The sequence below is a fragment of the Cyprinodon tularosa genome, unplaced genomic scaffold, assembly GCF_016077235.1.
Source record: "Cyprinodon tularosa strain WSP-4 unplaced genomic scaffold, ASM1607723v1 ctg115, whole genome shotgun sequence".
In the NCBI taxonomy this organism is placed as follows: Eukaryota; Metazoa; Chordata; class Actinopteri; order Cyprinodontiformes; family Cyprinodontidae; genus Cyprinodon; species Cyprinodon tularosa.
Genome location: NW_024037948.1, coordinates 1,183,128 through 1,207,405, shown reverse-complemented (window position 1 = coordinate 1,207,405; position 24,278 = coordinate 1,183,128). Strand labels below are relative to the sequence as shown.

The 24,278-nt window shown below is 38.0% G+C and overlaps 2 protein-coding genes across 3 annotated transcripts in view; both read right to left on the bottom strand.

The window, feature by feature from the left end:
* Nucleotides 1-236: 236 nt before the first annotated feature.
* LOC119797054 (pikachurin) overlaps nucleotides 237-24,278 on the bottom strand; it is a 49,548-nt gene continuing 25,506 nt past the window's right edge. The window contains exons 8-25 of one of the 2 annotated variants that reach the window (XM_038305940.1): nucleotides 17,320-17,432; nucleotides 16,962-17,203; nucleotides 16,283-16,467; nucleotides 13,376-13,476; nucleotides 13,190-13,290; nucleotides 11,364-11,508; nucleotides 9,460-9,649; nucleotides 8,545-8,670; nucleotides 7,887-8,130; nucleotides 7,688-7,799; nucleotides 7,040-7,156; nucleotides 6,257-6,437; nucleotides 5,530-5,553; nucleotides 5,242-5,320; nucleotides 4,966-5,109; nucleotides 4,107-4,190; nucleotides 3,897-4,000; nucleotides 237-3,801 (exon numbers count right to left, since the gene is read on the bottom strand). In XM_038305940.1, the coding sequence (XP_038161868.1) occupies nucleotides 3,650-3,801; nucleotides 3,897-4,000; nucleotides 4,107-4,190; nucleotides 4,966-5,109; nucleotides 5,242-5,320; nucleotides 5,530-5,553; nucleotides 6,257-6,437; nucleotides 7,040-7,156; nucleotides 7,688-7,799; nucleotides 7,887-8,130; nucleotides 8,545-8,670; nucleotides 9,460-9,649; nucleotides 11,364-11,508; nucleotides 13,190-13,290; nucleotides 13,376-13,476; nucleotides 16,283-16,467; nucleotides 16,962-17,203; nucleotides 17,320-17,432 (2,444 nt within the window). In that variant the 3' untranslated portion in view covers nucleotides 237-3,649. The remainder of the gene's footprint in view (nucleotides 3,802-3,896; nucleotides 4,001-4,106; nucleotides 4,191-4,965; nucleotides 5,110-5,241; nucleotides 5,321-5,529; nucleotides 5,554-6,256; nucleotides 6,438-7,039; nucleotides 7,157-7,687; nucleotides 7,800-7,886; nucleotides 8,131-8,544; nucleotides 8,671-9,459; nucleotides 9,650-11,363; nucleotides 11,509-13,189; nucleotides 13,291-13,375; nucleotides 13,477-16,282; nucleotides 16,468-16,961; nucleotides 17,204-17,319; nucleotides 17,433-24,278) is intronic. The other variant, XM_038305951.1, reaches the window with a different exon arrangement.
* On the bottom strand, nucleotides 21,201-22,896 carry LOC119797061 (tripartite motif-containing protein 16-like). Its single transcript, XM_038305964.1, has one exon. It carries the CDS (start codon nucleotides 22,879-22,881, stop codon nucleotides 21,238-21,240), a length of 1,644 nt encoding a protein of 547 aa, XP_038161892.1. The 5' UTR covers nucleotides 22,882-22,896; the 3' UTR covers nucleotides 21,201-21,237.

Below are 24,278 nucleotides of genomic sequence, written 5' to 3'. Positions count from 1 at the left end.
AAGCAAGTCATTTCAGTTTTTTTGATGCATTATAATAGGTGCCAAGAATTAGTGATTTTTTTTTTTTGAACAAGTAAAGTTTGTGTAACACAAGATTGGTAAATCTGAGAACCTTTGGCCATAACTCTTCGAAGCAAAATATAATTCCAGAGTAGGCAAAAGCACAACAGTATTAAAAAATTTCCATACACCCAGATTCATTTCTAAAGATATAAACTGAAATCAGGCATATTGAATGATTTAAGACAAGTATAATAAACTTTATTGGTAATTGCAAATGTGCTTTACAGTAAAATTTGCTTTTAACCCATCCTGTAGGTAGCAGTGAGCAGTTTGCAGCACCCGCGGGGTAACAATCTTTCATTAGAAGTGGCATCTATGGGATTTCAAACCAGGTACCAGCAGACTTCTCAGAACATGACAGCTCTGCTCGGTTCACCAGGTTACACTTCCCACAACTTAGAGAAACATTAAAGAGTTAAATAGTAAGTTCAAACAACAGGTCTTAATGTCACACGCTGCAGAAGAAAGGTAGGTCTTTGTCATTTTTAACATATTCGCCTTTAACCAAGTACAAATATTTACTGCAATAGAGTTTTTGAAGAAAACTTAATGATATTAATTACAAACTGTGCTTTTTGTAAAAAAAAAAAAAAAAGGTCCTGAAATAATACACTTGTTGAAAAGCCTACCCTCATTGCTATCAATAGAAAGAATTTGAGGCCTTTTTTTTTTATGTTATTGAGTGGTGATGAGTGGTTTGAGGCGTAGCTATTAATTACATTTTCAAAACTACAAACCCAGTCAAATTTATAGTTCTTTTAAAAATAGGATAAAGCACAAACTTTAACAGAGCAAAATAATTATACAAAAATATTTTCAAAGTGGGCAGCAAAAATAAATCCAACCTTGACCTACAGAGACAATACATGCTCACTAAAATGTTACTACTGCCTAGGATCACGCACAATTAAGTCTATACAGATATCCTAATTATTTAATGAGGCCTAATGAACATTCTGTACCCATCTGGACTTACACTCACCTTCTACAGTTATATACACTTGACCTATATCTTAATAAGTGCCTTTCTTTTGGTCATTTTAACATCAGTAGGAGAACTATTTCATGTTTTGCAAAAATAAATTATATGGTTAACTGATAATGGCTCTGCCATAAACATAATCTTGGAGAGAACAAACTGAGGGGAAATGATCATTCAAGAAAAACAGTAGAGTTTAGAATTTGATGCAAATGCAAAGGAAAGAAAATGCAGTCCAATTTTAAAAACCTTTTTCCAGACTGAAGCCTGTCATTGATTGCACCGATCCACACTACCCGATAAAGAGGTTTTACCACCTCTTCCTTTTAAGCCATCTTACTACATCGCTAAAGCCATGGGTGTCACATCATGGAGCAATGTTTACTAAATTTGACTTTACAAATGAGAGCTTTCCTTATCAAAACCCTGGACAAAAAGTGTATTTTGCTTGATTCATGCATCTCGCAGTAAACCTGATGAGTTCTACATCCCCTCCCTGTGCTCTGTAAACAAGTGGATAGAGAATATATACACAGCAATATCTCCTTCCACAGTGTTTCTCTAATCAGATAGGGGTGATGAGAGGAAGAATGTGAGGATTCCTGCTCTAGGTGGCTTTTTTAAAAGTTGTGACCCTTTGAAAGGAAAGTTGTGAAGCCTTTCCTTTGTTTAGTTCATGTCTTAGTCTTGAAAATCTGTTTTTATGGCCTCAAGAGGTGTCTAACTTTGTTCAAACTTCAGCTGTGTGATTGGAAGGCAACATTATGATTGGAGGGACTGCCTCTTTGAAGGCAATTATTTTGGTTCATAGTTGGATGAAAACAACTATATTTCACAACGGATGAATACTCTGTAGTGCTAAAGGCATCATTTCATGAAATATTTGAAGTTGGTTTACTTTGAAAGGTTTAAAAAGTATGATATAGGAGCTTGAAAGTTCCAGATTCCTGTGAATATGAAAATGCTATTGCTATTTTTTTTTATAAAGCTTATCAGTATTATTTATACCATTTTTTTCCTGTGTATTTTTTGCATCTCTTTTTTTCACTCTGGACACATAACTCAAAATAGTCATTAGTTAATTAAAATAATTAAAACCTTTTTTTTTTTCCTATAATAAATAAACATGGACTTCTATTTGCCAATGTGGCAGACACAGTTTCAACTCCAGTAAAAAAGCTTACTAGAAAGTTGGAGGTGTGCAGGCTTCTCTAATGCGAGCAGCTGTCTTCTGTCCATGCCATCTACTGGGCTCTGGAAACAATTGACGTGATGATAGGCCTCTGTTAATTGAAATTGCTTATTTTGGTTTCAACTTGAGGCAACGTGTGGAGCAAATGTGTCACCGTGTTATATACTTGAAAGCAATGACAGCTCAAATTGAGAGCGATTGTGTTGTAGCCTTTAACCAATATTATATACCAATATATAACCAATTTCTTTAAAATTCTAGGCGCTAACACATCAAGGGCAAGTTTCAATGGCTGCTATCAGTCTGCTCCATGCTCCATGCATGTGCTGCCACCATGATGTCCCCACAGATGTTTTGGCATGCTAAAAATATTCGGTACAGTGAAACTTTCTGGACTCGCCCATGAGCCTACAGAACCATCCATGGTCTGGCAGATTCTCATTTTCATGGTGTAGTCTTAATCTAAATTGAGACAAGCCTTACACTGTATTTGAAAAGTAAATGTGCTTTTACAGCATAAAGAAAATACTTAGAATCATATATAGATGCAACATTTACATAAGATTTTTTTTACTAGTGTCAAAGACAGTATAACAAATGAAATTTAATGGCTGGACAACTTATTAAATGTGGTTTGTCATGTGACAGCAATACCTCTCACATTCCCACCAAAATAAACCATGTGTCCAGATCAGAGTTTCATGTGACTAAACCTGAAAGATCCAAATGAAGGATAAGTAGGCTAAAGGAGGGAGGGGGGACTTTTACAAGCAGTTGACCTCATTACTGTATAAAACTAAACCCTCTAAAAATAAAAACATGATAAAACGTTACTTTACAAAATGTACGGATCTAATGACAAAACACTTCATACAAGAAAACAACTATTACACCTTAGACAACAAATGTCCTAAAGGGTCAAAACTAAAATCTGGAAAAAAGGTTTTGTCAGCTGCTCAAGTTCATGGTGAATTTTCTCCATTTGTGTAATTCGGTTCTTCCAGCAATCAAAGAAGGCTTTCAAAGAAAGTAAACATGTTTTTGAAATTGTCTCCCAAAAAAGTTTTCTTTCCCTCATGGATTGACATATTTGCTAAATTTTTACAAAGAACATAATTGACCACCAACACGTGTCTTTAGACAAAGCACTTGTGCCTTTGAAGTCTGCTTTTTTTCAGAACAGTAAGTTTTAAAGAAATTACAATAAACTATATCTCAGCAGAGAGATCATGAGAACATTCATATGACATAACTGTTCTTATTTTCAGGGTGCTCTCAACGCACACCCTTTAATCTAATAAAAAATAATAAAAAATAAACACATTAATTTTTACTGCTTTGGTTTACTCAGATTCAGGTTGACAGATCCAGTTGGAAAACATGTTAAAAATTGAGCCTCTTGTGAAAAAAATCCTTCAGTTGGAGCAGGTGTTGATGTTCTTGCCATCAGCTGCGTCCTCTACCAAAGCTAAGTGATAGTCAGTGGAGAGCGTGAAATGTGACACGCAACCCACCAGTCCCCCCAGGTACTGTCTGTTTGTTTGAAGGGCGATCTCTTTCATGCCACCTATTGTTAAAATGTGAATTAAAGCAAGTAATAAAAGGGGAAAATATTGAATTACAGGAAACAATAGTGATGTTGAGAGGATATACACCACCTACCCACATATAAGGGTCCATTTATATTTAGTTGTCTCATCTTGCCAGGTGCCCTTCCTGTCTTGGCTCCGTAATCATCAACCGTCAGCTTTCCTGATTGGCCATCTCTAAAAAAAATAAATTAGCCAAACATATTTTTGAGCAAAATATGATTATGATGATAGTCAAAAATACATCAATGCATAAAAACGGTTTTCCTTATTTATATGTTACCTTACAGCCTTGACTCTGTGCCACTTTCCATCACTAAATGTTCCATTGACAACAATGTTAGCCGCACCACTGCCCAAGTTATAACTACAACAGAAATGCAAGAATACAATTTAGTAGCTGAACATGTTCTTCTGGTTTGTGTTATTAGATCTTTTTTTTTTTTTTTTTTTTTCCAAAAGTCCGTATAATTGCTATTGTTTTTATCTGCTATTATTTTGGGATCAAACTTTACTTTAAAGCTAAAATCTGCTTTATTCAAATTTTCCAGATTTCCAATAAACTTACAAGTTAATCCATTTTATTTGGGTGTATAGTATGATAGATCAACGGGAATATCAAGCATTGATGATAAAACTTTTTTTTACAAACTGCAGACAGTCCAATGTTTTTATCCAGTCTAAGGAGCCAACAGTGCTTCAAACTGTTCAGTCATTCACCCTTTCACACACTGATGGTGGAAAGCCTCTAGTCACGGCTGCCTTAATGCAAACTGATAAATCGGCGCCACTAAGTCCTCTCCCCACAAACTGCTGACAAGGCAGGCACAAGACTGCGCTTTCATCACAGGTTAGTTTTACACAGCTTCAGGTTGAGGACGCTGTCTATGAATACATGTCACTGAGGTTTTTGGTTGTCATGTGGAGAAAAGTAGGAGACAAAAAGCTTGTCCTTTAATCTCAGGGCTGTTAGTTCAGTCCCTAATTCCACCAATTGATTCAATTTTGGAAATACTCTGCAGTGCATCTTGGCTGTCATGTTTCACTTTAATTAATTAAGTATAATGTAATTTCTTAGAAACTTATGCTATTCATTTGAGGTAGTTCTTCTTTTTATTCCAGAAAAGCTTTGGAAAGAACACCTGAAAATGAGAGCTCCATCCTGAAGCCCCATGGAAATAAAATCACTGTTGGGTCTCATCGGACTGTCTCCACGCCAGAGCAACAAACCATCCCTGGCCGTGCTTTTAAAATGCATGAACAGGTTTGTCCTGGACCCAGACACTCTGGAATAAGAAAGGGAAAATATGCAGTATTTATTCAAATCAACAATATAATTTTCAGCAGTTTAAGACTTTAAACTGAGAAAACAAAGTAATGATACTTTAGAGAAAGGTATTAGATTTAATACCACCAACCTTTTCAGGATATCTCTGTTGTCATAGGTTAGGTAACTTCTGCCAATAAACTGGGGTATTTCTATGGCTTCAGTCACAGCTGGGAGAAATGAATTAAGTAATAACTTAATATGAACACAAGGTGGCAGTATATGCATGCATCTACTTACTAGCTAAACTAGATGACTAAAAGCTACTCTGTCAATAAGTGGAAAATAATAATGGGAGCAATGGGAGCAATGTACAGTTAATTCAAACTAAATGACGTAAAAGTTTATCTCTGTTTTTGGTGTATAGAAGAAAACTTACTGTTCAAACAGTAATTCCCACACTCTGAAGAAAGCATTAAAACAAAGAAGGTACAGAGAAATTTGAAGAAATTAGTTATCTAACAACGTACTGTATGTTGTATTATTTATTTTGAATATGATTAATCCTAAATCCTCTTTGATTTAAAACAGTTTTATTCTGCTTTTTTGCTCTGTATTTATTTATAGTGGAAAAGCAACAAAAATCAAACTTGAAGATTTATTTCTTTCAGTGATTTCATTAAAATATAGAGGTTTATGTTATCTTATCACAGTGCAATAAAATATAATGTTCTTCACCTTTTAACAATTAAAACAACCTGGATATTTTTCAGCAGCTGTTTATTTTAGCCTGCTCTATCATCCATTAAAAGCATCCAACCAACATAGACCAAACAGACTTATAGACCATGGACATAATTTTTTTTATTTTTTATTGATTTATTTTATTGATTTTTTATTGTTGCAGGATTTTATTGTTGAATAACTATTTTTCACTACAGTACACAGACAATCGTCAGGCACTAGGACCAAGCGTAACAACCTCAACACAAGCCGAAGCCCGCTTCCCTGAGTTTAGACCACCAACAAGCTCCTGATTGGCCCACCGTCTTTTCTTGTGTGATTGGATGGTCAAAGTTAGTTATATTAAAAAATACTTCCATCCCCCCACCTCTGAAATAAAAAATTTCATCCATGGATTATACATTTTATTTCCTACTACTGACCTTTCTGGCAGTGCCTTCCATCATAACCTAGAGGGCAGTCACACTCATAGTGGTCCCACTTTGGCCTGCAGGTCCCTCCATTGGCACAGGGACTTTCCACACAGGGGTGAGCTGAGTTTTCAATATTTATGCCAGTAGCAGAGCCCACAGTGATTGGCATGCTGCGGTCATTTAGGATCAGCTAGGAAGGAAACCCATATACAAAGCAGTTAAAGAAGCAGGATGTTTTGGCATGTGTGAAAGCTGACACATGTCGAAGACCAAAAGTGAGAATGAATCAGCCTTCCAACCTGTGTAGGCCTACTGTGAAATAACCACATTGAACGTGACGTGCTGACATGGATGCAGCTATAAAGCCACCAGGTTTGCTTCAGAGAATTTTAATTTTAAGAAGCATCCCAATGGAAACTTTGACAAGTCTTTAGTTCTTCCAGTTTCAAGTACCACCTAAATGCAAAGCATCCTTTAGCCAATGTGAAAGATGCTGGCTGAGCCAAAGCACTGATTTAGTGCAGGTGAAGAGTTGTGTTCGTCAAACTATAATGTTTGAGTGCGATAAACATATCATGAATGCCAAATTCAAATGAACCATTTTAATCTTGATAATTCCAAGATTACAGCGAGATTAATTTTTAAAAATTATGCAGGCAGACAGACAGACAGACAGACAGACAGACAGACAGACAGACAGACAGACAGACAGACAGACAGACAGACAGATAGATAGATAGATAGATAGATAGATAGATAGATAGAATCTTTAACTGTTGCAGAGTCACTGACCTTTTGAATTATTCCAGTAAAAGGTTTTACAACGCCTGCTGCCCTCTTGGTTTTCTCGTAATCTGGGACTCCACCAACATAGAGAGGTGAACTGCAGTTGATCTGTGTGAAGGCTCCCTAAGTAGGAGATATAGAGATGTTTGATTTATGTCTCAGGAAATAATACAAATTAAATGTTATTTATCTTCTCTTCACAAATAAGTATGCTTACATAAATACATCAGTAGGTTTTTGCTTATATAATTGGTTTAAAATATGAAATCCATTTTTAATTCATCAAAACTCAGGAATTAAGAATGTTTCACTGTATTTACAAAATACAATAAATTGCTTTATCTGCAAAGGAAGATTAAAGAAGACTAAGCAAGGCAGCTTTTGCGTGGTATATAAAAAATATCTTTGAAACATTCAAATTCTGCAGTTATATTTAAATTTTGCCTATGAAATTAAATACGTTTAAATAAACAACAAAGATATTAGACCATTTTCTTCATTTTCTTTTAGTTCAATCAGGAAACAGAAGATTGATGATATGCAAACTTTTTAACTCATGTTGCATTGATGCTTTTAGAAGTTTGAAATTAAAAACCAAATAAATTATCTCTCCGACACATACTTTTTCACTCAATTAAGTTATTTGAGAAATACCTCAACAATTCCCTCAGTTGGCTTTTGGTTGTCTACTTGCAAGATCCCACTTTTAGCAGTGCGAGATACTCTCAACTCATGCCACGAGTCCAGACTTATTTGTTCCTCACTCCTGCACCACAGATAAATACACACTTATAGTACGAAATCAGTAGCAGAAGGTGACAGATAAGGAAACAAAAGTTCATTTTAACGTTACCGTATTACAGCTTCTCCAGAACCACAGTCGAATCTGAACTCCACATATCTATCCACCATGTTTATAGCCAGGAAATCTCTACTGCCTGCATCATCACTATACAGTAGCACCCCACTGGGCACGGATGGCCAGAATGTCACCTCAAACTCCATGAAGGAGAGGTAACTCTGGGGGGACTGAGGCCACGGGAGGACAGCATATGAAAACACAGTTTCATTGAAAAGTGGTGAAGACAGAGAGAAACCTGAGGGATTAAAAGAGGACACGAGAAAATAACAGCTAAGAACAAAGAGCAAGGGCTGGAAAGAAACATAAGCAAACCTTAAGATTTAAAAAAGGTTTAAAAAAGTGAACTGAAGGAGAAAATCAAGTATGTGAAATGTGCTGGATGAAAGAAAGTGAAATGGTGAATTGTTAGAACGTTGCTCTTAAATGCAATCAATCCCCTAACAATCATGTTCAAAGTAATAATCCCTATCTCAGTTCATTTTCTTCAATTTGCTCCTGAAATGTGGAGTAATTATATAAAAAAAAAACCAACATGACAGCTGTTTTGTCCTTTTTTGTTCTTTTTTTTCATTTTAAAAGATCATTAAGAGCTCGCAGCGTAAATAATACCTGTGTGTTCTTTATGAAAAGAGCAATGCTGTTAACTCACTGTCTTCACAAAGAGCTCCCTTGAAGCCAAGTGGACAGAGGCAAATGTAGCCATCAGCGCGGTTGGCAAAGCAGGATCCACCATTGGCACAGCTGACCTTGTCACACACACTGTCGCTGCACTCACCTTTCAAATAAGAACAAATGCCTTCATAAATCATTACATTTAACATGAAAAAAAAAGTTCCGGTTTATACTGGAATTAAAAGATTGGATAATTCACTATATTTAATTCTTTTATCTTTATTAACTTTATTTAATATCATATTTTGGTATCAATGAAAAAGGAAACAATTATTTTGTTAATCAGATTTATTATGCTCTGTGTACATTTGGTGGGGAGTGGAGGCCTAGTGGTTAGGGCATTGCACTTGGAACTCAAAGGTTCTAAATATAAGCCCCACTCCCACAGACTGCCACTCTGGGTCCCTGAGAAAGACCCTTAACCCCCACACTGATCTGCACAATGGCAGCCCACTGCTCCCCCAAGGGATGGGTTAAATGCAGAGTGTGAATTTCATTGCTTTGTATTTGTAACAATGTAATGACAGTAAAGTGTCATGCTATTCTATTCTACATCAAATCTACTAAATATGTATTATCGATAGATAGCAGAAAAACAACACTTTTTTATCTCCATGCAAATTCTTTTCTTTAAAATGTATTTTCTTACATTGTTTTTTAAAAATAAATGTTGCTTTTATCCTTAAAATACTATTGATGATATATTAATCTTTAGATGATGTGATCGATTTTTAAACAAAGTCTATTTTTAGTTCCTAAATGAGGTCCTTGCTATTGTTTCATCCACAGATATCTGTTCAACTATTACAGTATACAGAGAAAAATATATAAACCGTGGTGTAGATGAAGAAGCAGACAGGAAAAGAAAATGAGGACACTATGCATCCCTCACCTATATCAGCTCCACTCAGAGCTTTGCCCACAGGCCATGGCCTGATGTCTGTAGCCATGCTGTTGATGGTCAGACTCTGGATGCAGCCTACAAAGCCACGGTTTGTGCCTGTCGCCCTGACCAGCGAGTAAGTGTTCGGAGATCCACCCACATACAGTGGTGAGCGAAAAGTAATCTTAGTGTATTGACCCTGAAAAAAGAAAATTAAAGAGAACAATTTGTGCCTTGTCTTCTTTCACAGTAAGGACAGAATAATTTTTAAGGACAAACTAATTTCAAAGAATCCAATATTTTTTAGCAACTAATGACAAATCTGTTGCTTTTAACTCTGACAGCAAAAATTGGCTTCATCAGTGCATTTCTTCCAGGGATACATTATATGCAGTGCCTCACAAAAGTATTTGTATGCTTTTCTTCTTTTACATCTTCAGAGAAATATGTTAAAGACAAATGCAAAGTAGTGGATTTATGATGTGCAAGGAAAATAAAGCATGATTTTTAAAAGATTTTACACACGTGAAATAAAAACTCTGGGAGGCATACATTTAGAATCTGACAGTCATAAATCAGATAAAGTTCCTTTCACAAAGGATCTTATTAATTTTTTGCCCAACAGGATCATAAAGACCAAGAAGCAGAGCGATCATTTATGGGAGAAAGTTTTACCAAGGTTTAAATCGTGGTCGGTAATTTTTCAAAACAGCACATGGGCAACTGTTCATTGTTTTTCAATTCATTGTCTAGAATTGAAAAAAATATTCATTTTGCATACCATGTAAACAGGTTAGCAGATGATGCAGTCAAGCTGGGCCTACACTTTGTCCTGCACCACCTTTACCACCTTTACCACCCAGCGATATATATGCCAAATCCTTTTTGTGGACTTCAGCTAAGCCTTCAACACTGTAATGCTGGACATCCTTCATCAGATGCTCACCCAGCTCACAATGGCAGCCTCTCCCAGTCATTGCATCACCAGCCTTTTTGAGTGATCATCAGCAGCAAGTAAGCATAAGGAACATCCTCTCCCGCCTAAAAAACACCCACACTTATCCCCTAAGGGTGTGTTTGCTCTCCACCCCTCTTCTCCGTGTACACGAATCACTACTAGCACTGATCTGATCCAAGACCACAATGAATATGCACTGAGACATTAAGGAGACCAACTAGTGCACTTGTGCACTCAGAACCATCAAGCTAAACCAACTAAAAATCAGGAAGGACCTCTGATCTGAAGAGCATCCCCTTCACCATCCTCAACAACAATGGCGTTAATATCGGTAAGCAGAGTATGCAGTTGCTTTGTGGCCCCCGACCTTTTAGGGGCCCTGTCACTGACTCCTGGTAGGTCCCCTATGCAATTGTGGACTAGGACGTCTCTCTGCAGATGTAATGGTGCGAAAACTTCCTATTTTATCCACCTGATGCTAGTCTGTCTGACCGGACCTTATTTATACCGCAATGAACCGGAACAGGGTGTTGTACCTTGTATGGTGCCCACCAAGATAATGTTGCTTACGGGCCTATTGTTGTGTCGTTACGCCATTGCTCAACAACACTGTCCACTGTGAACCAATTCCTGTTTGTAGGAATCAAACTCTGATGACCCAACCAGGTCCTGAAATGTAGAAGTCTGCCTGAAGTCTGGCTCATCCCCAAAACAGGACAGCTTCAAACTCCAATGAGCAATTAAAACTATTTAGAGGATTACTGAGATTAGCGTTTCCACCACCTATGTCCCATGCAAGTCTAATGTCAAAATATTTTGCATTGCTCTATTACATAAATTTTCAGCAAATACATTGTACACTGTGGTTGTTGTGAAAAAGTCAAATGTTATGAATACTTTTGCAAGGCACTGTAAACAAGATTTCCATTTTGTTAATTCTAGGGCATTTTGTTACCTGTGAGCGCCCGGATATGGGGTTATCATTGTCCATACGTAGCCAGCCACTTGTGCCATCTCTGAATACAGTAACAATGTGCCACTGACCAAGAACAACAGGACTCTGACTGATTATATGTGCAGGACCTGTGCCGCAGTTAAACCTGAAGAGCCAAAAACAAAAACCTGTGAGAACACGTAATAAATATTATCTTTACAGTCTGTTCATGTGCAGTTGGCCTCATCCTTTTTCATCGTACAGTAATATAATAATTTGATTTATAAATTAACAATAATGTTTTCACCAACAATAAGAAACTGGATTTTGCGTCACAGTTTTCATGCTGCCTTTTATTTGATTTTGCAGACAGGCATGATTTACTTATTGCACCACTAGGTTATGACAGAAATTAAACCAAAAATAGCCATTCGGTTTGTTTATATTGGAAAACATATCTATAAACACATTATTATACATTACACTCACCGGTCACTTTATTAGGTACACCTGTCCAACTGCTCATTAACACTTAATTTCTAAGCAGCCAATCACATGGCGGCAACTCAGTGCATTAAGGCATGTAGACATGGTCAAGACAATCTCCTGCAGTTCAAACCGAGCATCAGTATGGGGAAGAAAGGTGATTTGAGTGACTTTGAACGTGCCATGATTGTTGGTGCCAGAAGGGCTGGTCTGAGTATTTCAGAAACTGCTGATCTACTGGGATTTTCATGCACAACCATCTCTAGGGTTTACAGAGAATGGTCCGAAAAAGAAAAAACATCCAGTGAGCGGCAGTTCTGTGGGAGGAAATGCCTTGTTGATGCCAGAGGTCAGAGGAGAATGGCCAGACTGGTTCGAGCTGATAGAAGGGCAACAGTGACTCAAATAACCACCCGTTACAACCAAGGTGGGCAGAAGAGCATCTCTGAACGCACAGTACGTCGAACTTTGAGGCAGATGGGCTACAGCAGCAGAAGACCACACCGGGTGCCACTCCTTTCAGCTAAGAACAGAAACTGAGGCTACAGTTTGCACAAGCTCATCGAAATTGGACAATATAAGATTGGAAAAACGTTGCCTGGTCTGATGAGTCTCGATTTCTGCTGCAACATGCGAATGGTAGGGTCAGAATTTGGCGTCTACAACATGAAAGCATGGATCCATCCTGCCTTGTATCAACGGTTCAGGCTGGTGGTGGTGGTGTCATGGTGTGGGGAATATTTTCTTGGCACTCTTTGGGCCCCTTGGTACCAATTGAGCATCGTTGCAACGCCACAGCCTAGCTGAGTATTGTTGCTGACCATGTCCATCCCTTTATGACCACAATGTACCCAACTTCTGATGGCTACTTACAGCAGGATAATGTGCCATGTCATAAAGCTGGAATCATCTCAGACTGGTTTCTTGAACATGACAATGAGTTCACTGGACTCAAATGGCCTCCACAGTCACCAGATCTCAATCCAATAGAGCATCTTTGGGATGTGGTGGAACGGGAGATTCGCATCATGGATGTGCAGCCGACAAATCTGCGGCAACTGTGTGATGCCATCATGTCAATATGGACCAAACTCCCTGAGGAATGCTTCCAGCACCTTGTTGAATCTATGCCACGAAGAATTGAGGCAATCCTGAAGGCAAAAGGGGGTCCAACTCGTTACTAGCATGGGGTACCTAATAAAGTGGCCTCTGAGTGTATATCAATGTTTTGAGGCATAATTCTATTGCACATAAAAGGGAAAAATGAAAAACTAAATCCAAGCAAACAAAGAAAAAAACTGGGTGGCCATCAGTTTACAGACATTACATTAGACATATGAAAACTTTATGTTGCCTCTAACCTGAAGTTTAGTTTACCACGAACCAAAGCTAATGATGTGAAGTCTCCACGAGCATGTTCATTCTCTCCACAGTAAAGCAATAAGCCATCCTCAGATTCTGCCTGTACAGGAAAAAAAAAATAAAACATTGTAAAAACCGTCCTAGCCTGAGAGGAGGCAATGTTTTGATGCAACAAAATGTCTTGCCTTAAACTCTAGAGTGATCTGAAAGGTCTGGTAGGAATTTTTCAGGGGTTCAAATGTCATGTGAGAGTAGCCATAGAACCTGGGAAAGTTCACTGTCACAGCTGAAGAGGAAATTCGACAAGGTTAGTAGAACAGTATGCCAGAACCAAATGACAACAAAAATGGATTGTGGCACAAGAGCTGTTCTCAATGCTTTCGATAAAAAGCTACGCACAGCTGAAATCAGACACTGTTTATATGCACAGCAAATGAAAACAAAGCCTTTTCCATTTTAAATCTTTAAGGGATACAACCTTTATTTCTATTTTCTAAATGCCACCAAAATCCCACAGATATTCTTAAATGTATCTTCAATTTGCCTCCCCTCACTTTACAGTAGGACGGCACTTTAAATTGTATGATTTAAATATTTTTAATAACTTTTGGCACACAATATTCTAGAAAATATTGACCCATTCCTCCTAATAGAAATGATATATCCAAGTCCTGTTGCTTCACTGCTTTTTAAAGAGGAGAGTTTTACAATTAACTCCAAAAATTGTTGTCCTTGATGTCATTAAGCAATTTTGAAACCAATTTGATAATATAATAACACAATACAATTGTTCTTAGCTCTGAGATGCTAGGGGCGTGTCCGCAAGGGCCACTGAAACCACGACAATGTGCTATTCTATTTCTATTTCACAACCACATGGAGGCATCTTTATAGACACAACAAAAAACTGAAACAGAAGAAAATTTAAACCTAAATTTAATTCTAGCGCTAACATGCAATAATAAAAGGTTAGGAGACTTCTTGCATGTGTAGAACAATACATTTATGATATTTTTAGAAGTAAATTGGAAATGCTGATTACATGGTCTCTAATAAAGAAAATCTAATAAAGAAAAATATACTGTATAGATGGATGGATGGATGGATGGATGGATGGATGGATGGATGGATGGATGGATGGATGGATGGATGGATGGATGGATGGATGGATGGATGGATGGATGGATGGATGGATGGATGGATGGACGGATGGATGGATGTGTTCTCATTATTCTCTTTCCTCTTTCCTGCCAAATACCCCATGACACAATGCTACCATTTTTCTTGGCAAATGAAAGTTCTTTTACTCATCCTGAGAAAAGTAATTTCGAGTTACTTGTAAGACTGTGAGGGGAAAAAAAATAAAACTAAGGGCCGGATCTATCAAAGGTTTGCGTGTATAAAAACGTGAGCTATTTCACTGCGCACGCTAAAAAATGTACAAACTGATCTATCAACAGCGTGCTAAAAGAATTTGGTCTTTAAAACGTGCTAAATAGCGCCTCTTATCCATTTAGTACTTTTTCTGCAATGAATATGCAATATGGGGCGTTTACACGCAAAAGTGCATCTTGTGGGAGGAGAACATGTAAATATATTAATTTAGCACTCGCAATGTGATTTATTAAACCTGAAAGCAATTTTGCTAATGGTATCTGACTCTATATTTAACACGTTTCAAAAGAAGGTGCAAATGGTCTGTATGCGTAATTGCGCACACATGGCAGCGGTTATTGTCGCAAGAAGGAGACATCGAAATGAAGCAAGGAGACGCAGAGAACGCATTTTTTTCACTCCGTGTGAATATTTTTGGAATGAACGAGGAAACGATCATCAAAACATATCGTTTATCCAGCATTGCCATTTTGGAGCTGTTGGGGGAACTCCGAATGGATTTGGAGCCAGCCACAAGGAGGACCCACGCAATACCAGATATCACAAAACTCCTTGCAACATTGCACTTTTTTGCATCTGGGTCATTCCAGCGTACGGTTGCAGCGAGAGCTGGGATCTCCCAATCTCGTTTGTCAAAAGTGCTGTCCGACGTTCTGAATGCCATGTCGCCCTGACGCCCTACAAGAGAACCCCGACCTCCCCCCTGAGCCTGTGGAGCAACATGCCAATGCTGCGGGGATGCGTACGCGCAGTAATCTCATCCACAGTCACTTCTTGTGAGCCATTTGGTATGTGCATTTTTCTACAGGCCAATACAAAACACTTGTTTTTTGTTTTTTTTTACTGCAGTGAAGTAGAAATTCAGTCACATACCACCTTAGGGAATAAAGGTTGCCAAAGTTTATATATATATATATATATATATATATATATATATATATATATATATATATATATATATATATATATATATATTTTTTTTTTTTTTTTTTTTTATTTATTTATTTTTTTTTGGGAGGGGGTGGGGGTGTCACTGTAAGATTTAAATTTCTTAATGCACTAGTTTGTACAAACTACTTTGCCGCAAGCCACAAAATGCGCAAAACCATCATTTAAATAGGGCGTCTCCAACAGTTTTGCACCTGCCACCAGTTACGCAATCACTCTTGTTAAATCACCCGCAAACCATGGTTCAGCCCCTTGCGCAAAATTCCCGTTTGCGAGCGCAAATTACTGCACGCAAAATTGGATCTTGATAAATCCGGCCCTAAGTCTTTTTATAAACTGCCTGTGAATATTTTGGTTTCAAAAGCACACTGCAAAAAATATAAATCTCAATAAGTTATTTTTTCTTAAAATAAGTGTGTTTTTCCTTGATTTGAGGAGATAAGTAAGACACTTTGCCAATGGAACAAGACAATTTCCTTTTAAAATAAGAAAAAACTATTTTATCGTCTTATTTCAAGTAAATATTATCTAACTATCTTATTTTAAGAGTGAAAATACTCATTCCATTGGCAAATCATCTTATTTACCTGCTCAAATTAAGGCTAAATATACTTAATTTAAGCCATTTTTTACTTATTTCTGGATTGTTTTTGCAGTGCACTAACAAAATAAGAATGAAACAGAGGTTTCAGTCTCAAATAGAAAGTGAAAATAAAGGAAATCATATATTTCGCCATTCAGTATCTCACCCTCAGAGCAAGTGTCGCCTCTGCGTCCAAGGTTACAGTGGCAGCGCGAACCTCCACTCTCATAATCAGTGAGGCAGAAACTGTCAGGTGGACACACAGTATCTCCACAAGTCAAGTCATTCACACGAGGTATCTCACCTTGCCATCGTGAGATAGTAGGAACAGAAGTGGTGGGCAATGGTGAGCTGATGGAAATTCAAAGATGAGAAAGATAAAGTTTCAGTCACCATTTAAATCAAAATGTAAAGCAAAAAAAAAAAATATATATATATATATATATAAATATATATAAAAAAGTTAGCAACAACAGTCAAAGCACCACTTTTTCTCATAAAAATAAATGTGCTTGTCCATCAGTAAACAAGGAAATAAGAACAGAATAGAATTGGTAGAATAGAACAATAAATGCTTTATTAGTCCATAAGTGGAAAAATTCACAGCATATCAGTAGTAAATAAATAAATGTTAAAAATATTTAAAAAAATCAATTGCTATGCACATAAAATAAGTTCTGCACACAAAAAAGTTTCAAACTTTGACTTAGAGTCTACAAATTAAAATTCTTTGTTCTTAATTTGTTATTTAAAATATATGCCTTATCCCCTTCACCTGTGATTGTTCCAGACTACAAAGTAAAATAATATAAACAAGTAATGCACTTTATCTAAACCCATATTACCTCGTGGTGGTAGGTAGGGCAATGGTTGGGGTGTCAGCAGTGTTACTGGGCTCTGACGCCAAAGCCAGATCTGTGAAGTCTAAAAGTATGGAGGAGGTTGTCGTAGTAACTGGTTGATCAGTGACATTTGGAGGGACGTTGGTGTTCATGCGGTAAATAACATTGCGTCCAGATGGTGGTCCGGGGTGTGAGCGCAGTTGGGATTTCCTGTTGTTCTCAGTGATACCTGGAAATGGCTTCAACTACGACATAAACAGGTTAAGTATAAGACGAATTTAAACATTGCAGTTTAAGTTAGATATTTTTCTCAGGCATTCAGTATTTAGTATCACATTGGAATTGAACATGTAAGACCTACCTCTTCAATAAAGACATCATAATCTGAGTCATCAATGTCAAATCCATCTTCATCTTTAAATCTAGAATCTGTGCGGTAAAGCCCCAAATCACCACTTCCCACATCCATTGGACCTGCCACAACCATGAGGCAACAATTAGAGAATCATATTCAAAAGAACAACAATAAAACATCCATACAGAGAAAGAGAGAGATAGAAAATTAAATTGCTCATCTTTTTTAAATAAAAACAAAACACTCTTATGTGAAACATTCATCTTTTTTTGTAGAGGTATGTAAAAATATATATACAATGTGCATTTGCAACTAACTGCAAAAGAAAAAAAAATTTCTTTGCAACTTTTTCAGCCACAGAGACATTCCTAGTTCATCTAAGCATGACAAGGTTAGGGAGCCGTTTAGATTGGATGAAATAATTTAAGTGAAACTATTCATAATGCTCTAATAAAAAGATTGTAGTCAAGATTCAATAAAATAATTAAATGCCTGAAAATCTTAGTTGAGTAATAATTTTTTAAACAAAAAAACAGTTCTGAGGATGATATGATGAAATCTGTTTTGCACAGTTCTGCATGAAAACATTTTTTACAACTCCCTTTTTGCTAATATCTTGTGTTAATTGCTAAGTTTCCTGAAAGTGTTAAAAAAATTCTTTTTTTTTTTCAAACAAACTCTACAAAACAAATCCGAATGGAAGCAAGCCTGTACAACTCTATATGTATCGTCTTGCAGATCTTATTCTTGGAAGCCTTTGTTTCCTCAAACATAATACCCCACTGCCTCCTTTCTGCAATGCCTCTTAATCCATCTTAATTATCAGTGTGTTAATCAAATTATCCTGAATGGTAAACAACTTCCAGTGTGCAGTGTAATTAGGTGTATTGTATATTTGAATAAAAAATGTGTTTTATTTATAATAAATACATTTCATAAATCACACTTTAATGTAGGAATGGATCCAGATATTTAACCACTAATTGGCCAAATGACATTAAAACATGAAAAAGCAAGTGCAGCAAACAGTTGTGTGACAGTTAAGCTGTTTTTTAACCCTTCATCTAAGCCAGTTTTTCTGGCTAAAACACAAACGACTTCACATAAAGAGTGCATAGTCAGTTACTCATACCGACCCTTGCTGTTCCCTCAAGCAATGGGGCACTGCGTGCAAGTGTGCATATTTCTATTAGTGTGGACTGCAGAGGAGGGGTCTGGCATCCTGCACTTAATCCTGTCTGATGAGACAGTGACATAACCCGCTTTCATCCCCTGCTAAGAAACAATGCCTCTGTATTGCTTAGTCTCTTTCAATGTGTTTCTCTGTGACTCTCTAAATGGCTCATTTGTCTCAATTCATGTAACTTTCTTCTTCAACATAACCATTGTCCCATTTTTGCCCTTAGAAAGATTTTTAGTCTGGTCAGAAGCTTTCGAAAAACTGTTAACTCAGTTTAGCATTGACCATATGATACAGTACATAATGTTACATAGGCATTGTGATGCCCTAGAATATAAATACATTTTTTATATAGTTACAGTGTGGAATTCAACAATACAGGTATTCATCACATTTACAGTAAAATATTTTTACGTTTTTTATTTCAATTACTTTCTATGAATAGATATTTAAAAAACTAATAATTTAAAACAAAATTTTGTCTTATCAGTTAATCAGTATGTTTTGTATAGTTGAAACCAGATTTAGATGCAGGGCAAGAATTATACTTTCTTATAACTGCTCCAAAAAAACAATCCTGGCTGATGTCTTAAGAGGATACTTCAATAATGCCATGTAATGTTATTTTCACATATTGCTATAGTTTTTCTTTGTATTGCACCTATCCCCCACAAAGTAAAAAAAAAAAAAAAAAAAAAAAAAAAACACAGAAAAGCATCCCGCCCTTCAGCACTTGACAGTCAGAGCGTTTTTTAGACTTCACTAAAAAAAGAATTCAGGCAACTTTTGATCGATTTAAGCATCTTTTTCTCAAGGCTTGATTTGGACCAAAATACAGACAAATGCTCAGCTTCTGATTTGTTGGTTGATGATATGATAATGATAAGTTAAAACTAAACAAAGGAGATAAGCTGGTGGATTGGGTCCTCACAGAGAGGGCCAAAATTCTAGTAAATTTTATTTATTTATATAATGCAAATTCACAACACATGTCATCTCAAGGCACTTTACAGAGACAATTCAAGCAGATAATAGAGTAAAAAATTTATTTAAAGTGTTCTATCTAAGGAAAAAATGTTCATTACATGGACTCATTGACCCAAGATCAATTCCTCACACCAAGCATGCTTGTAGTGACAGTGGAGAGGAAAACTCCCTTTTAACAGTAACAAACCTCCAGCAGAACCAGGCTCAGTGTCAGCGGCCATCTGCCAAGGCAAAGTGGGGTTCAAGGAGATAGAAGAAGACATACAGAAAGAAGCAGATATACAAAAGGCCTCTACAGGCAGCACCATACAGGAAACACACAGCCAGGTAGATAAACTCCAGCTCGCGTGTCAGAGCACAGTTAGTCACAGTAACAGAAACAGGACTACACTCAAAAAACCGGCCAAGCCCCAACATCTATAAACAAGTGATGATGGCAGCAGCACAGCTGATATCAAAACAAAGGAACCAGACTCAAACCATGCACAGCTGGCAGAGGGAACTTTTAAAGAAGCACCCAAAACAAATGTAAACAGTTCAGGCAGGCATTCTGAGGTTGATTTGTGCAGAGAAACTGTTCACACAGGCCACCCGAAACTCAACCAGCATGGAGCAAAATTCAGAGGAACATGAACTAGGAGTGGACTAGGAAACTTGAAGCCAATCATGGTGGAGAATATGAAACTTGGAACTCATAAGTGTCTGTGTTGTCCAGAGTACCAAGAGCCTCAGTGAGGCGCTTGGTCCTTAGAGCCTTGGCAGAGTCTTGACACATAATGCTGGAGTTATAGTGGAAGGCCTTGTTGGGGCTCAGGAACTTAGGGAGACTCAATACAGACACCAGGCTTGACAACCTGGGCCAGTTGCTTTTAGACATCTTGCAGACCTTATATTAGCTTGTGTCAAAGTTTCCTCGGAAGCCCCAGAGATAAGATCAGAAGCAGATACTCCTCGAGAACCAGAGCAGCAAGAGCAGAAATTGCAGCATCCTCCTGACACCCAATGGTGAGTGCAGAATCTACGGCCCCTGCCTGAACCTTACAGCAAGAAAAAAAGGGAGGTGTCCTCTTGACACAGCACAAGCCTATGTGGTACACCAAGTTGTAAACCCGATGTAATATTCCAAGATGTCTGGAAATAAGCAGCGAAACCAGTGCCTAGTAACTGCAGGTTGTCTACTTAAGTATAGCTGGGCACAGGTGGAGACAATAGGGAAATAAACGAATAGGCTCTGGCTTATGGAGAAATGTTTATGCATAAATAAAAAGTGAAAAATACAAAGGAGAAAATAAAAGAACTTCTCTAATAACAGAGATAACAATTAGCTGAATAGAGTCATAACTACCTAAAAGCACTAAACAGCAGAAATAAACTAAAAAACAGGAGAAATAAACAAAAAAATGACAATAGAGCAATCTGAACTGATAAGGAAAACACAAAATAGCCCAAATAACAAAATATGACTACCTATTATGAATTAAAATGAAACTTCACTTGCAGAACCTGACATGTTAGTTACTCTAACCATTTTTTCATGTCCATGTTGATAGGAAACAGTGGTGATAAAGAAACTAAAGATGCTTTAATATATCCAACAGATACCGGAATCCCTTTTTATGAGTAAAAAAAATAACAATTATCCATATAACCAAATCTATAAATTTTTGTGTCATGGGTGACATGATTAAAAAAATTGAGTTTTTTTTTCTAAAGTGCATCATCAAACTGTATTCTGCATGTTTAAATACACGTTGGATCTATTTGGATTTACAGAACTCTGCAGAGGCACCAATACCCCAAACCCAAACTCCAGCGTGTAGCGGCTGAGTGAATGTGGTCTGGACTCTGTGAAGGAGAGTTCTGGTTTCAGAGACGCTGTAGAAGGACAGAACACCTGCTCTGTGATCCAGGTCCACTCCAACTTTGGAGGAACCAGGACCTGAGATGGAGGTCCAGATGTTGTTGTGACCAAATTTATAACCATCTTGGGAACAACTTAATGCCCAAGATTTTTCATTACATCCAAATAAACATTCCTTCCCTCCTCCTGTTCTGCTGATATCTTTATATGCTACTGCAACAATAGCCTTCCCCCTCCACTCCACCTCCAGGTAACAACGTCCAGTCAGACTCTCTCTACTCAGAACCTGAGACCACCCAGTGAATCTGTCTGGATGACAAGAATAAGACTGAGGTTGAAGCGTCCTTGTCACCTTCCTGTTTCCCTCTGATAGTAACAGATAACTGTATGCTGTGTTTGGATGCAGTGTGATCTGACATGAATTTCCTAAGAACCCAGCTCTACTCTCTGGTTCTGCCTCAGTCATTGTCAGTGAGATCTTTGTCCATGTGTTTCTCATGACGTCCTGTAGTTTGTCTCTGAGCTCTGCCACAGCTGCTGTCATATCCTCCCAGCTTCTCAGAGGACGGATGTTGATTCTGGCTGAGGGTGTAGACTCCCTGAGGTCTGACAGTGAGGGGTAGCTGTGGAGAAACTGGTTGTGATCCTCTGTGCCTGAGAGCTGCTCCAGCTCAGCATCTTTCTTCTTCAGCTCAGTGATCTCCTGCTCCAGCTTCTCCTGAAGCTCTTTGACGCGACTGACTTCAGTTCCCTGCTGGGATCTGATCTGCTGCTTCAGATCAGAGCTGCTTTTCTTGATGAGGCGGATCAGCTCAGTGAAGATCTTCTCACTGTCCTCCACTGTTTTCTCAGCAGAGTAATTGATGGCCTCCACCTTCTGCTGAAGCAGCTTCACATCTTTCTCTCTGTCCTGGACTCTCTGCTGGATTTTTCCTCGTCTCTCCCGCAGTTCTCTCTGCCTCTCAGTCCTTTCTGCTGCAGCTGAGACAGTGTTGTGGCCTTTATGTTCCTCCAAAGAGCAGAGGTAACAGATAGACTTCTGATCAGTACGGCAGAACATCTTCATCACTTCATCATGACGAGAGCAGATGTTCTCCTGGAGGTTCTCGGAGGGCTCCACCAGCTTGTGTTTCCTTAATGGAGCTGAATTCTTATGAGGCTGAAGGTGTTTTTCACAATAAGAGGCCAGACAGGCCAAACAGGACTTGATGGCTTTCAGTTTCCTACCAGTGCAGACATCACAGGCCACATCTTCAGCTCGAGCATAGCAGTGGTCAGCCGGAGCAGCTTGGAGTCCAGTCTTCGTCAGCTGCTCCACTAAAGCTGCTAACATGGTGCTCGTCTTCAAAACAGGTCTTGGTATGAAGGTCTCCCTGCACTGAGGGCAGTGGTAGCTTTTCTTCTCCTCATTATCATCCCAGAAGTTTTTAATACAGTTCATACAGTAGCTGTGTCCACAGGGAATAGTCACCGGATCCTTCAGGAGATCCAGACAGATTGAACAGGAGATGGTTTCTCTGTCCAGCTGGTTCTCCTCCATTTCTGCTCTCAGTCACGATGACTGTCTGAGATTCATTTCCTGAAAACAAAAATAGGTCTGATATCTGGTCTACAATTCGTGTGTCAGAGCAGAGAGGCTGCAGCCAATCAGCTTTCAGCTTCAGCAGATGTTGGTTCCACCCAGATGAGGGAGGAACATCAGGCTGTGATTCCAGGTAGAGGAGTGCTCTTAAAGTAACACAGGAAGTTTAACCGTCTTCACATCTTTCTAAACAAAACAACTGACTGGGTTACTAGAACTCAGATGTCCAATGTATGCACAGAACCATATCACGAAATCCAAGATGAAAAACCTGGATGTGTTTGGTTCCTGTGGGAATTCTGCTGCCTGTTTCCTAACTGCACTATAAAGACAGCAGGACACAGAGAGTTCAATGTTTGCATCACATTCAGATCAGTTTAGTTTCGGCTGTTGGTAAGAGGTCCAGAGTTCAGGAGGTATTTAACTCCAACCCCCAGCAGAGCAGCCAATCAGTTGTGAGGAAAAGGGAAATCTGTGTTCTGATTGGAGCTTCTTAGAACAGGAATCAGAGGAACAGGTGGAGATAAGTAAGAATTGAATCTGAGCATCAATACTTTTATTGAAGTACTATAGTTAAGTACTCCATCCACCACTGTACAAATGTATTAAACAATCAGCCAAAAATAGCCTAATATTGCAAATATAATTTATTTGTGGATTTTTCTGCACGCTAATTCTATAAACTCCATCCTAACATTCATCACAGCAATTAAACTCCATCTAAGCATGTTTAGCTCAACAAATATGTGCAACAAATACGCCAATGATTACTTTCTTTGATTTGTATGTATGTAGATGAATTAGACAAATTAAAGGGTTGGGGAGGTCTTGCAGCTGCATTTTTATTGACAAAACTTTTAATTACCTTTCCGTTCACCTGTGGCAGGAGAGCATTTCCCATCATGCACCATGCAGTGCAGCCTCTGCAGTTTGCTCCTAATAAACCTTGCTGGCTGCCTCAGAAAGCTGATCCCTTTCTGATCCCTCACTCAAAGTTAGAATGTTGAATACAAGCTTAAGTTGTCATGTTAAAACATGTGCTAAATAATTTTAAAATGTTTATGTGTAGTCAGTGTTTAAACCAGTAACTGCTGGATGAATTCTGCACAGATCTATGCTTTACCTCGGAGCAGGAATCATTTTGCAGCACAACACTGGTGCTGCCGAGAGATGAGGGGATGAGATGAAGCAGGAGTGAACAAAAACAGGTCTGCTTTTGCAGACACTGCAAATACCGATCTGTCAGGGATAAAGTGAGCTATTTAATAGTTGAGTCAGTCGACTTTAACTCCAAAGAAGATGTAAATTAACAAGTTTAAGGGAATTCCAGTTTAACTGGAAATTCTGACTGAAGG

Coding starts and splice junctions, on each gene's coding strand:
- LOC119797061 (XM_038305964.1), bottom strand. CDS start 22,881: ATGGAGGAGAACCAGCTGGACAGAGAAACCATCTCCTGTTCAATCTGT.